Genomic DNA, 12,689 nt, shown 5'->3' on the forward strand with positions numbered 1-12,689 from the left:
TTGTTCCTGTGATGACTTCAAAAAAACAATATCATGTAAAAAATTTTAATTTAATCATACTGGAGATGCTATTAGACAAATTATTTTTAAAAATCCTTAAAATGACAGAATGGTAGCAAACAGGAATAGCTGAATCAAATGTACGCATACACTGTAAAAAAATTTTAGGCAAAAGAGTGAATAGGTGGAGTGGTTTTAGTGGGGCAATGGGCTTCCCACTCAGCTCAAAGTATCTAAGGTTATTTTGTTTTAATAACCAAAGCTCACTCATGCTTTAAATTCACATTCATTAGAATGAGCTGGTAGGCTGCTAAAAATGAATTGATAATTATAACAATCTTTCAGTGAAATAACTATTTGTAGGTGAAGAGAGAATGAAATCTTGCTAATATATGCCTTAAAATAACACTCAAGCTGCTTAAAATTTAGAAATAATATCACTCTTTCGGAAGTTAAAATTCTCTTTTAGTTTCTAAATATCTTTATTTACTGAGTATTTTAAATGACTTTCATTAAAGACATGAGGCTAGTTTTTCAAAATCAATCAAGTACTGAATGACTCATGCATACCTTAATAAAACATGTTTTCTACAAGACCAAATAAAAAACAAGGAAATAAATATTTTTTGCTTATGCACTATGAGAATTTCTTATAAACTATTTCCCCCTAAATGGGGGAAATAGTTTTCAAAGGACCTAGTTAATAAAAGCACAGCACAGCACTGACCAACATGATTCAAAATATACATGACACTGGGACTTCCCAGTATAAAACAACCTCATGCATTTTCTGAAGCCATCATCTAAAAAAATCAGTCAAGATAAAAGAAAGGGTATAAAATGATCCTTTAAAATCTTTTGTGTAATTCAGACTATGGCTATCTCAAGTAGTTGCCTTGGTAAAGTATTTTGAAAAATGATGGATGCTGCAGATAGTCACACAGACCTGTGCATTCTCTAACTTTATTATTAACAAACCAAAAGAAGGAAACTATCTTTAAAAATTAACCTCAGTGACCTACAGTACTGGAAAATATTAGAGATGAGAAGTTACTGACACTATAATAGATAGGGCAACTTGGGAAAAAGAAAAAGAATGAAGGAACGGGTTGACTCCTGAGATATGGTGGCATTCTGGAGACTCTTAACTAGTACTTGCCTGGGGTCTTTCTGAATGCTGTCTATTGACGGGGATCTCGTTGTGCCATCATCAGCCGGTGCTACGTGCTGAAGCCTGTTATAATTGCACTCTTGCACTCGGTACTGTATTGGCCTATAGGGCTCCGCATAGGTAGCTGCTGTGTTCAGAGCATAATTATTTCTTTGGTATGTAAGGGTACTTCGTTGGCTGGACGTCCTTTGCAGATTTCCAACACCTACTAGAAAGTCAACATTTTAAAAAAGATTAGTATGTTCTCCACAAAGAAATACTTTTCAAAGTTAAAATGTTTTGAATTTTAAGAAGGGTTTTTAACAATTCTATAAATTGCTTACTTTTAGATATTACCAATCTAGTTGATTAGAGGGAAAAAGGAACTGAATTTTTAATATATCACAAATATTAATATCAATTTTATTAGCAGGAAAGAGCAAAAATGAAACTATAAATCTGTTCCCATAGTAAGTCTGAATATATTTAAGATTCAGTAACAAAACTGCAAGTGAAATATAGGAAAATGATCTTAGAAATAAATAGGAAAATTTTATAACTTAATTTAGCAATAAAAAATAAGCAAGATATTTTTTCAAACTTATAGATTATTGAAACCAATCTTTGGACATGTAGTGAATACAGGTTACTTATTTTGATATACATTTTATTTATAGATGTGTGGATTTTGATAACATTGAGAAAGAAACTTTAGAGGAAAGAAGACTGATAAATCAATCAAATTCTTTTAAAGCTACTCCCTAAAATTACTGCCTGATGCTATATATAAGGTATTGCACAGAGTATTTAACATTTTTTTTCCAAATTATTGCAATAGGTAGCTCTCCAATGATTGTGTTTACAATCTTCCTGCAATTAACATATTTTAATAACATTATTTATTTCTTAAACCTCATAAAAAATTCTTCAATATGTAGACCAAAAGAGTAAAATATTTCTCCACTAACATCTATTAAAAATTGTCATGTTTTCTTAGAAGAAATATCCCACAGTGGACCCAACTGTCAGTTTTTGCAATAACAGTCTTTTCCCTCATGGTGGTCTGGCTCTTAGAGTTGTGCCTTTAGGGTGTTATCATTGCTATTTAGAATTCATTTATGGGCAAGTTAATGAATCTATACTAATTTTTTTTTCTTTTAAAGAAGGGGCCTCTTGAGAATCTATAAATGAGACATGCAGCGCAATCTGGCAGCTCCCGGGGTCATAGGCTCTAGCTTCTCCTCTATCAGTGACTGTGGTGTGGCACACGTGACACTAGGGGTGCAAGAATGTGATTCACAAGCTCCCTATGTCTTCTTTTTTGACTTAAAAAATTTTTATTGAAGTATAGTTGATTTATAATGCTGTATTAATTTCTGCTATATAGCAAAGTGACTCCATTTCATGTATATATATACACACATATATATAAATTCTTTTTCATATTCTTTTTCATTCTGGTTAATCACAGGATATTGAATATAGTTCCCTGTGCTACACAGTAAGTCTTTGCTGTTCATTGATCCTACATATGCTAGTTTGCATCTGCTAATCCCAAACTCTCAATCCTTCCCTCACTAGCTCCCTATTTTTATAACTGTTAGCACGGCATTCTGCCCTAGATTGAGTCCATAATAAGGAAAATTAATTTCACATCCTACCACTTAAACATTCAGAAAAAATTCAGTATCAAAAAAGAGTAATACCAAATATACTTGGGTCACATACGTGCCAAATCAAAGATAAGCCAATAGCTCAAGTAAGGATTTTCTCTGAAGATGCAGTCTAGGCAACAAAAATTACAAATTAATATTTCCCAAAAGGCTTTTCTTTCTGATATGCTTCGAACTCAAGGAGTCAAATTTATAGCTGTACAAACTTATTTGTGAACTAAGGTATAACTGTTTAGACTGAACTATGGTAAATATATATTATCTATGATGTGAAAGTTGTTCAGTCATGTCCGACTCCTATGAACCGTAGCCCACGAGGCACTACGTTCTTCTGTCCATAGAACTCTCCAGGTAAGAATACTGGAGTGGGTAGCCATTCCCTTCTCCAGGAGATCTTTCTGACCCAGGGATCAAACCTAGATCTCCTGCACTGCAGGCAGATTCTTTACCATCTGAGCCTCCAGGGAAGCCAACAAGTAAAGAGGTCCTAAATGAACTTCTATTTTCCCGTTTATTGATCTGCTTTCGTAACTGTTTACCTAACATCCACATGGACAATGTGAGTTCCTTCTAACAGGAAACCCATCTCAATAAAATCCTCTACTCGTGGACCTGTGAAATTAAGAAAGGAACTAAAGAGAGCTGATGCCCACCTGAGCCTGTGCGGTACAGCGCTGTCTGTGACCCCTGGAGCTCCACGGTTCCGTGGTTTGGGCTGCGGTACACTGGGCTGTAATAGGTCCTCCCCTCATATATAGGAGTGATGTGCAAGTCGGGAGACACAGCTGAACGAAGGTCTTGTCCAAGCTGGCTGTGCTGACTAGCATAGGAACTCCGTAAGCCTACAGGCAGGAAAATTACGTCATTAAGCAACTTGGAACACTGTGGTGAGGTTAAATGTATAACTCCTAATCAATATGACCAAATGATGAGTCTAAACACCAAACCCAGTAAGTTTTACAGGATACCATGTACACTCTAAAAGTAAGACTTTCTCCTGGCAGCAGGATAAAAGCAAATTTTCTAAAATATACACATATATATACATATACACACACAAAATTATTAAATGGCTTGATATTCTGAAATTCATCCCCCAACTGTAAGTTATTTTATGATGGTGACCAAAAAGAGCATGCCATCATGTCCCATACCTCTTTATATCCCAACGCTTAAGAAGACACCTACATAATAGTGCTTACAAATAGGCTAATATTCAAGAACTGTTCTGACCTTTGTCTCAATTTATTCATGCAATTTTTTTACAGAAAAACATGAAATTTTATGTTATAGAGTTTAAAAAACCATCAGCAAACTAATAAGATCTATAAAGCATTATTTTATTATTTGTTATTGCAATTAAAAAAAACAAAACAAGACAAAACCAAAACAGGTATTTTTCCAGGAACCCACATACCAGATTCTTGTTTACCTTCTTTCTGGTATAAAGGAAAAGTACAAAATTAGTGTATTAATATTAAGTTACTTCAACCACTCTTTCATTCAAACTGTTTATAATGCAGATTTCAAACGCAAATATTTTAATTTCTTTTAAAAAGTGACATACTATTTTCTGTACTATGATGCTCAGAAATTTGTGATTTGTCATCATAAGTAAGCAAAATTTGTCACTTTGTAAGAATACCAACTAAGGTTATATTCCAAATATGAGGAAGAAAAAGCATAAACATATCTGGAGTCAGTCAGCATATATTTGCTTTTAAAAAGATTGCAAATAATCAACACAGTAACTGATTACAAAAAGATACAATCATTCACATCCTGTTAGCTCACTTAATCAGAGCATAACTAAAAACAAATGGGGCTGAATGTGAGTGATAATTATATGTTGCTTAGTGAGGAGTGGCAAGAGAGTTAATACATAAAGCTTCTAAAATGAATGATTATTACCTATCCCAGAGAGCAATGTGACATGGGAAGAAATTAAATGAACAAATGTGGGTTTTGGCTACTGGCTACCCACTTGCTAAAATAAAGATCACAGGTTTATATAATTTTGTAATTGGGAGATTATTCAGTCAAATCTTCCTATTTCAAAATTGAGGAAATAGAGCCGAAAAGGAAATGCAGTTCATCCTCTTCAGAGAGCTACTTTCTAGGAGGGCTGAGAGGAAGCTCTCTCTGTGCCCTTTCTGTCACTGCACACCCAACATTGGACAAAACTACTTCTCAAGGATCAATGAGACACAGTATGAGAAATCCTGAACTGGGCTGAGCCCTTCACAAACATAAGGTTTAAGAGGGAGGTTAGTTCACCAGTGGCTCATGGAACGCCCATGTAACTCTAAGGACGATACTATGATTGCTACTGTAAAGTTCTCATTTGAGGATTTCAGCTTTGTACTTACTGGCAGATTTCTCATTCTTACAGAGTATAAACTCCATTTCTTTATAGAGCCCATGAGAATCCTGAACAAAAGAGCCGGCATTGTCTGTTAACTGTGACGTAAACTGGGCAGCAAAATGTACCTTGTCCTTGGAAATCTTATCAGTATGAGGTGCTATTTTCATATTCAGTAGAACACTTGATTTACTGTGAGACTGAATATCACAAACACGTGGGCCAAGGCAAGTTGAGCCCTGGATGCTCCTAAAGCCCGCCAAGTCCCACTTGGCCCACTCCCACTGTGGTGTGAAACGAGACCAAAGCATTCTGTTCCATTCAAAATGTGACAGGCTCACTGTGCAAGGATCTGGCTGAAGTCTTCAATGGAATTCATGTAATATGAAAACTTTTGTGGCCATTTATTATGATTTCATAAGAAAGGACCCAAATGAGCTTGTTAACACTTAGAACTATAGAAAGTATCCAGTGAACATTCCCTGTTACAGGATTCCTAGTGAGATGAAATTACTGTATGTGACAGATTATAACAAGAAATAAAGAACTTAAGAATTACAGTGAGACAGCAATTTTTTGATATTAGAAATCTTTGTAATATTATGGTTAATATTTTTATTTATCTACTCATGCATTAAAACAAAAATACACAGTCTTAGAGATTAACATTTAAAAAATAACAAAATTATATAGCCCCAATAGATTAAGTTCAAACCTATCACATGGACCACCACCTTGTCTAACTCAACGAAACCATGAGCCATGCCGTGTTGGGCCAGCCAAGACAGACGGGTTATGGTGGTGAGTTCTGACAAAATGAGGTTCACTGGAGAAGGGAATGGCAAACCACTTCAGTTTTCTTGCCTTGAGAACCCCATGAACAGTATGAAAAGGCAAAAAGATAGGACACTAAAAGATGAACTCCCCAGGCCAGTAGATGCCCAATATGCTACTGGACAAGAGGGGAGAAATAACTTCAGAAAGAATGAAGAGATGGAGCCAAAGCGAAAACAACACCCAGTTGTGGATGTGACTGGAAGTGGATGGAAGTAAAGTCCGATGCTGTAAAGAGCAATGCTGCATAGGAACCTGAATGTTAGGTCCATGAATCAAGGTAAATTGGAAGTGGTCAAACAGGAGATGGCAAGAGTGAACAGTGATATTTTAGGAATCAGTGAATTAAAATGGACTGGAATGGGTGAATTTAACTCAGATGACCATTGTATCTACTACTATGAACAGGAATCCCTTAGAAGAAATGGAGTAGCCCTCATAGTCAACAAAGGAGTCCAAAATGCAGTTCTAGGGTGCAATCTCAAAAAAACCAAAATGATCTCTGTTCCTTTCCAAAGTAAATCATTCAATATCACATTCAATCCAGGTCTACACTCCAACCAGTAATGCTAAAGAAGCTGAAGTTGAATGTTCTATGAAGACCTACGAGACCTTCTAGAACTAACATCCAGAAAAGATGTCCTTTTCTTTATAGGGGACTGGAATGCAAAAGTAGGAAGTCAAGAGATACTTGGAGTAACAGGAAAATTTGGCCTTGGAGTACAAAATGAAGCAGGGCAAAACCTAAGAGAATTTTACCAAGTGAACGCATTGGTCATAGCAAACACCCTCGTCCAACAACACAAGAGAAGACTCTACACATGGACATCACCATACGGTCAATACCGAAATCAGACTGATTATATTCTTTGTGGCCAAAGATGGAGAAGCTCTATACAGTTAGCAAAAAGAAGACCAGGAGCTGACTGTGGCTCCAGTCATGAACTCCTTATTGCAAAATTCTGACTTAAATTGAAGAAAGTAGGGAAAACCATTAGAACATTCAGGTATGACCTAGATCAAATCCCTTACGATTATACAGTGGAAGTGACAAATAGATTCAAGGGATTAGATCTGATAGACAAGAGTGCCTGAAGAACTAAGGACAGAGGTTCATGACACTGCACAGGAGGCAGTGATCAAGACCATCCCTGAGAAAAAGAAATGCAAAAAGGCAAAATGGTTGTCTGAGGAGGCCTTTCAAATAGCTGAAAAAAGAAAAGCTAAAGCAAAGGAGAAAAGAAAAGATACACCCATTTGAATGCAAAGTTCAAAAGAATAGCAAGGAGATATAAGAAAGCGATCTTCAATGACCAGTACAAAGAAACAGAGGAAAACAATAGAATGGGAAAGACTAGAGATCTCTTCAAGAAAATTAGAGATACCAAGGGAACCTTTCATGCAAATATGGGCACAATAAAGGACAGAAATGGTATGGACCTAACAGAAGCAGAAGATATTAAAAAGAAGTGGCAAGAATACACAGAAGAACTATACAAAAAAACATCTTCATGACCCAGATAACCACGATGGTGTGATCACTAACCTAGAGCCAGACATCCTGGAATGAGAAGTCAAGTGGCCCTTAGGAAGCATCACCAAGAACAAAGTTAGTGGAGGTGATGGAATTCCAGCTGAGCTATTTCAAATACTAAAAGATGATGCTACGAAAGTGCTGCACTAAATATGCCAGCAAATTTGGAAAACTCAGCAGTGGCCACAGGACTGGAAAAGGTCAGTTTGCATTCCAATCCCAAAGAAAGGCAATGCCAAAGAATTTTCAAACTATCGCACAATTGTACTCATCTCACATGCTAGCAAAGTAATGCTTAAAATTCTCCAAGCCAGGCTTCAACAGTACATGAACCGTGAACTTCCAGATGTTTAAGCTGGATTTAAAAAGGCAGAGGAACCAAACAACAAATTGCCAACATCTGCTGGATCATTGAAAAAGCAAGAGAATTGCAGAAAAACATCCACTTTTGCTTTATTGATTATGCCAAAGCCTTTCGCTGTGTGGATCACAACAAACTGTGGAAAATTGTTTAAGAGATGGGAATACCAGACCACCTTACCTGACTCCTGAGAAATCTTATGCAGGTCAAGAAGCAACAGTTAGAACTGGACATGGAACAACAGACTGGTTCCAAATTGGGAAAGGAGTATGTAAAGCCTGTATATTGTCACCCCGCTTATTTAACTTATATGCAGAGTACATCATGAGAAACGCTGGGCTGGAGGAAGCAGAAGCAGAAGCTGGAATCAAGACTGCCGGGAGAAATATCAATAACCTCAGATATGCAGATGACACCACCCTTATGGCAGAAAGCAAAGAAGAACTAGAGAGCCTCTTGATGAAAGTGAAAGAGGAGAGTGAAAAAGTTGGTTTAAAACTCAACATTCAGCAAACTAAGACCATGGCATCTGGTCCCATCACTTCATGGCAAATAGATGGGGAAACAATGCAAACAGTGAGAGACTATTTTTTTGGGCTCCAAAATCACTGCAGATGGTGACTGCAACCATGAAATTAAAAGATGCTAGCTCCCTGGAAGAAAAGTTATGACCAATCTAGACAGAATATTAAAGAGCAGAGACATTACTTTGCCAACAAATGTCCACAGAGTCAAAGCTATGTTTTCCAGTATCATGTATGGATGTGAGAGTTGGTCCATAAAGAAAGCTGAAGAAAAAAAAAAAAAGAGAGCAAAAGAAAGCTGAGCGCTGAAGAATTAATGCTTTTGAACTGTGGTGTTGAAGAAGACTCTTGAGAGTCCCTTGGACTCCAAGAAGATCCAACCAGTGCATCCTAAAGTAAATCAGTACGGAATATTCATTGGAAGGACTGATGCTGAAGCTGAAACTCCAATACTTTGGCCACCTGATGCGAATAGCTGACTCATTTGAAAAGACCCCGATGTTGGGGAAGATTTAAAGCAGGAAGAGAAGGGGATGACAGAGGATGAGATGGTTGGATGGTATCACCGAGTTGACAGACATGAGTCTGAGCAAGCTCTGGGAGTTGGTAATGGACAGGGAAGCCTGGCGTGCTGCAGTCCATGGGTTCACAAAGAGTCAGACACGACTGAGTGACTGAGCTGAACTGAACTGAATAGATTAAGTAAGGTGATTTTGTAGAAAGGCTACTATAATTTAGTATCTTTTAAACTGGAGGATAAATAATTTGCTGCAATTCCACAAATACATCTCAAGTTTACCTACCTCAATGAGATATTCCTTGTGATTTAAAACCTCTATATTTAAGTCAGTGAAAACAAACATAAATTTATCTTTCAAATGTGAATTCTTTTTATTCTCAAAACTTGCCTTAATATGCTATGGTTATATTAAAATGAATGTTTCAGGGCAGACATATTTTTCTGTTGTAGGACATAATTTATACACATCATTTAAATTATGACCACCAAATATTCAAGTGTCTGAATCTATTACAAAATATTGCTTTAGGCTTTTCAATTAGCAGGTTGTTAAGTCTTTGAACTCAAGAACCATAGTAAATATGACACATCACTTTCTGAAATAAAAAAAAGAAAGGAATTTACAAATTAGGATCTACATTCAGAATAACTGGGCAGGTGGACAGATGATGGGAACCAAAGCTTCCTTAGAACATTTTTAAGAAACCCTTTGCTTCTTTTGAAGACTGGTATTCAAGGGAACAAAAAAATTCATAGTAGGCTATAATTTTTTCCCCCCTGAAACATAAAGTTTAACTTCACTTGCATTGTGAAGAGAAACAGGCTTTTTAAACCACAAGAGTTCAGCCCTCAGGGTTAAACATGGAGACAGTTCTTTATGTGCTCACTTTCTTTCCTGGTTTTCTCTTCGCCCTACTGCAAACATAGATTTCTGCACAACTATTGTTCATAAATACGGAGGGGTGTGGGTAGGGGGAACAGAAATCCTCAGAACTACTTCTCTCTTCAGGTTTCCTTTGGTCATAAATGATTCCTAGCTCACTCTGCTGCATACTTTTCAGAGACATGCCAGAAAATATCTAAGCCAAGTATACCCTTCTGACAGCTGAATGAAAAAGAGATAGTTTCTCCATTAGGAATTTCCTTGAGCTCAAAATCAAGGTCAATATTTATTCTTTGTGCAAGACCATGCAATTAGAAAATCTGAAAAAGGCTTTGTTTTTCCCAGAAGCCATAAGGAAAGGATACTAGTTTTACCATACAAAATAAATATTAAAAACTCTGTAAGTAAGAAATACAAAAAAAAAAGTCAAAAGACAAATTAGAAAATGAAAAATAATTGAGAAGCATATTGCAAGGGGTCAATTTATTTCAAGTATAAAAAGCATTTACAAATTAAAAAAAAAAAACAGACAAAAGACCTGAACTTGCAGTTTGCAGTAAAGCAATAAAATGGCTGATAAACATCAAATTATCAACCTGTCATTACTCAACACAGGCCGCTTAAAACAGTGAGGTACAGACTGGCAAAGATGAAACCCCTTGACAATATGCAGTGCTACTGAAGGTGCAGGGAACAGGGACTCAAGCTACTAGTGGAAATAAAAATCTATAAAAGTTTAGTGGGGGCAATTTGATAGTATTTCATTAAGAAAACACACACATTTTGATCCAGCAGTCCTACTTCAAGAAATGGATCTCACAGTTATCTTAGTAAGCTACGTGCAAATATGCAGGAATAATATATATTGTATGATTGTCTCTAACAGCTAAAAATGAGGAAATCTAAATGTCTGTTAATAGAGAGGTGATTAAACAAATTATGTCTATAAAATAAGGTCCTAGGCATCCCTTGGGAGGATGAGGTAGAACCTTCATATACATTAAAAAAAAAGAAGGTATAGGAGATACACATAATAGAGCTCCAACAGCATAAAAAATACAGTGTGTGCACATCTATATGTAATATATATACTTATATATGTAATAAAACAGTCTGGAAGACACATAAACTGGGGAGTGGGACTGGGTGAGGGTAAGAGGGGGCTGAGACTTTCACTTCACAATTTATATTTTCCTGCATAGTTAACTTTATTTCACTAGCTAAAGATGAATATCATTTTAATCAAAAGTCTGTACATCCTGTAGAAAACCCACGATGAGAAAACTCTGAAAGAAACAGCTGTACTATCAGTGATCTGGTTGGTGTCTTTCTGACTTAATCCAAGTGGCATTTGAAGGCAATTCATAAGAACTTTGTGCCTTTCCCATTGGGTGCTAAAAATCAAGGCAGTAGGTGAGGAAATCCACATTCTAGTCTACACTAGTAAGGCATGTCTTTAAAAAAAATTATATTTGAATAGACATTCTGATACCACCTTTTAACATAATTTAGGGTTTTGAGTATGGGTAGGCCTAGTTAGTGAAAAATATTTCACTATGAAAAACTGCAAGCAACAGCTTAGAATTCTAGCCAATTCTTCTAATATGCAACAAGTATTCACCTTTTATATCCTAGTTTTCTGAGGGATGGGGGAAATGTTTTCATTGAAAAAGAAGTCTGGTGATATAAATGTATATAATTTGATGGATTAAAAAGTATAAAGCCTGAAAGAAAAGTCAGCCTGCAGTCTGCGGTACACTGCGGTACAAATTTTGAGACAAAAACATAAGGTTTTTCCACGTTATATGCTCTGTTTTAGCAACGGTTGCATGGAACACTTTCCCACTGGGCTTGTGTAGGGGTGTCACCTTGTACTCACCTGTCAGGCTATCTGGCCGAGGTGGAACCATCCTCTCGTAAATTTCATACTGCTGCTGTCCGAATTGTTCCATGTCGTGAACAGTCCTTTGCAGTGAAGGTCCCAGATGCTGTGGTACGGCGGTCATCCCTGAGCGTTTGGGGGATGATGACCCCACCTGGCCTTGGGATGGGGAAGCTACTCGAGTCTGTGCATCCGTCAGGGTCAGTGGGGACCCCACTCTGGTGGTGGTTTGGTACTGAGGGGTTGGTCCGTTGGGATTGGAGGTCTGCCGGGAGGTGACTGACCCAATCCGACGTACAGCTGATGGGGAGGCGGGTCTCTGTGCAGAGTATGGAGAAGCTGCCCGCTGAGCAGGTAATGTGGTGGAGGAGTATGCACTGGGGTTCAGTGGTCGGGAGTCGGTCACAGAGGGAGAGCCAAATCCACTACCCAGAGAAGTTCTCAGTGACCCCCTTGAAGGAGACACGCCTGTGCTGATAACATAAGAAGGAGACTGTGCTCTAGATGGAACTGAACTAACTCTTCTCATGGCCCGATTGGCCACTGATGGCTGATGGAAGGGGGAGAAAAGAGAATGGTTTATCCAGGGTTGTGCATCCATGGTCATTACAGAAAAGCATGCACATAGCTAACTACAGAATGTGAACTCATTTATTTCAGGCCTTTCCTTTCATTTTTGAGCTGTAGAGCTGAATCTTAATTTTTCCTTATTCTGTTTTCCTTGCTCTACTTTTTTTGTTTTTGGTGATTTAATCTCCACCTTTCCCTTTCAGAATACTAAAACCAACCCGTAAGGAGAGATACAAAGACATTTAATATTCCTTTTACTTTTGTCTTTATATGACGTGACCCTCTGCCCATTCACTTTTCACAACACATAGTATGTTGTATCACAAGTGTGAAGGGTCACTGGAATAGTGTAAGTACTGTGTACCCTATAAATCTAAGTTTGGCTAAGGTAACCCA

General features: G+C 37.3%; 1 protein-coding gene across 11 annotated transcripts in view; it reads right to left on the bottom strand.

The window, feature by feature from the left end:
* PKP4 (plakophilin 4) overlaps positions 1 to 12,689 on the bottom strand; it is a 248,260-nt gene that overhangs the window by 46,918 nt on the left and 188,653 nt on the right. For 8 of the 11 annotated variants that reach the window (XM_061135252.1, XM_061135255.1, XM_061135253.1 and 5 more), the window contains 3 exons: positions 11,721 to 12,273; positions 3,477 to 3,665; positions 1,160 to 1,379 (listed from right to left, as the gene is read on the bottom strand). In XM_061135252.1, coding sequence (XP_060991235.1) covers positions 1,160 to 1,379; positions 3,477 to 3,665; positions 11,721 to 12,273 — 962 coding nt within the window. The remainder of the gene's footprint in view (positions 1 to 1,159; positions 1,380 to 3,476; positions 3,666 to 11,720; positions 12,274 to 12,689) is intronic. The other 3 variants (XM_061135251.1, XM_061135259.1, XM_061135249.1) reach the window with 1 other exon arrangement.

This window comes from Dama dama, chromosome 33, assembly GCF_033118175.1.
Source record: "Dama dama isolate Ldn47 chromosome 33, ASM3311817v1, whole genome shotgun sequence".
In the NCBI taxonomy this organism is placed as follows: domain Eukaryota; kingdom Metazoa; phylum Chordata; class Mammalia; order Artiodactyla; family Cervidae; genus Dama; species Dama dama.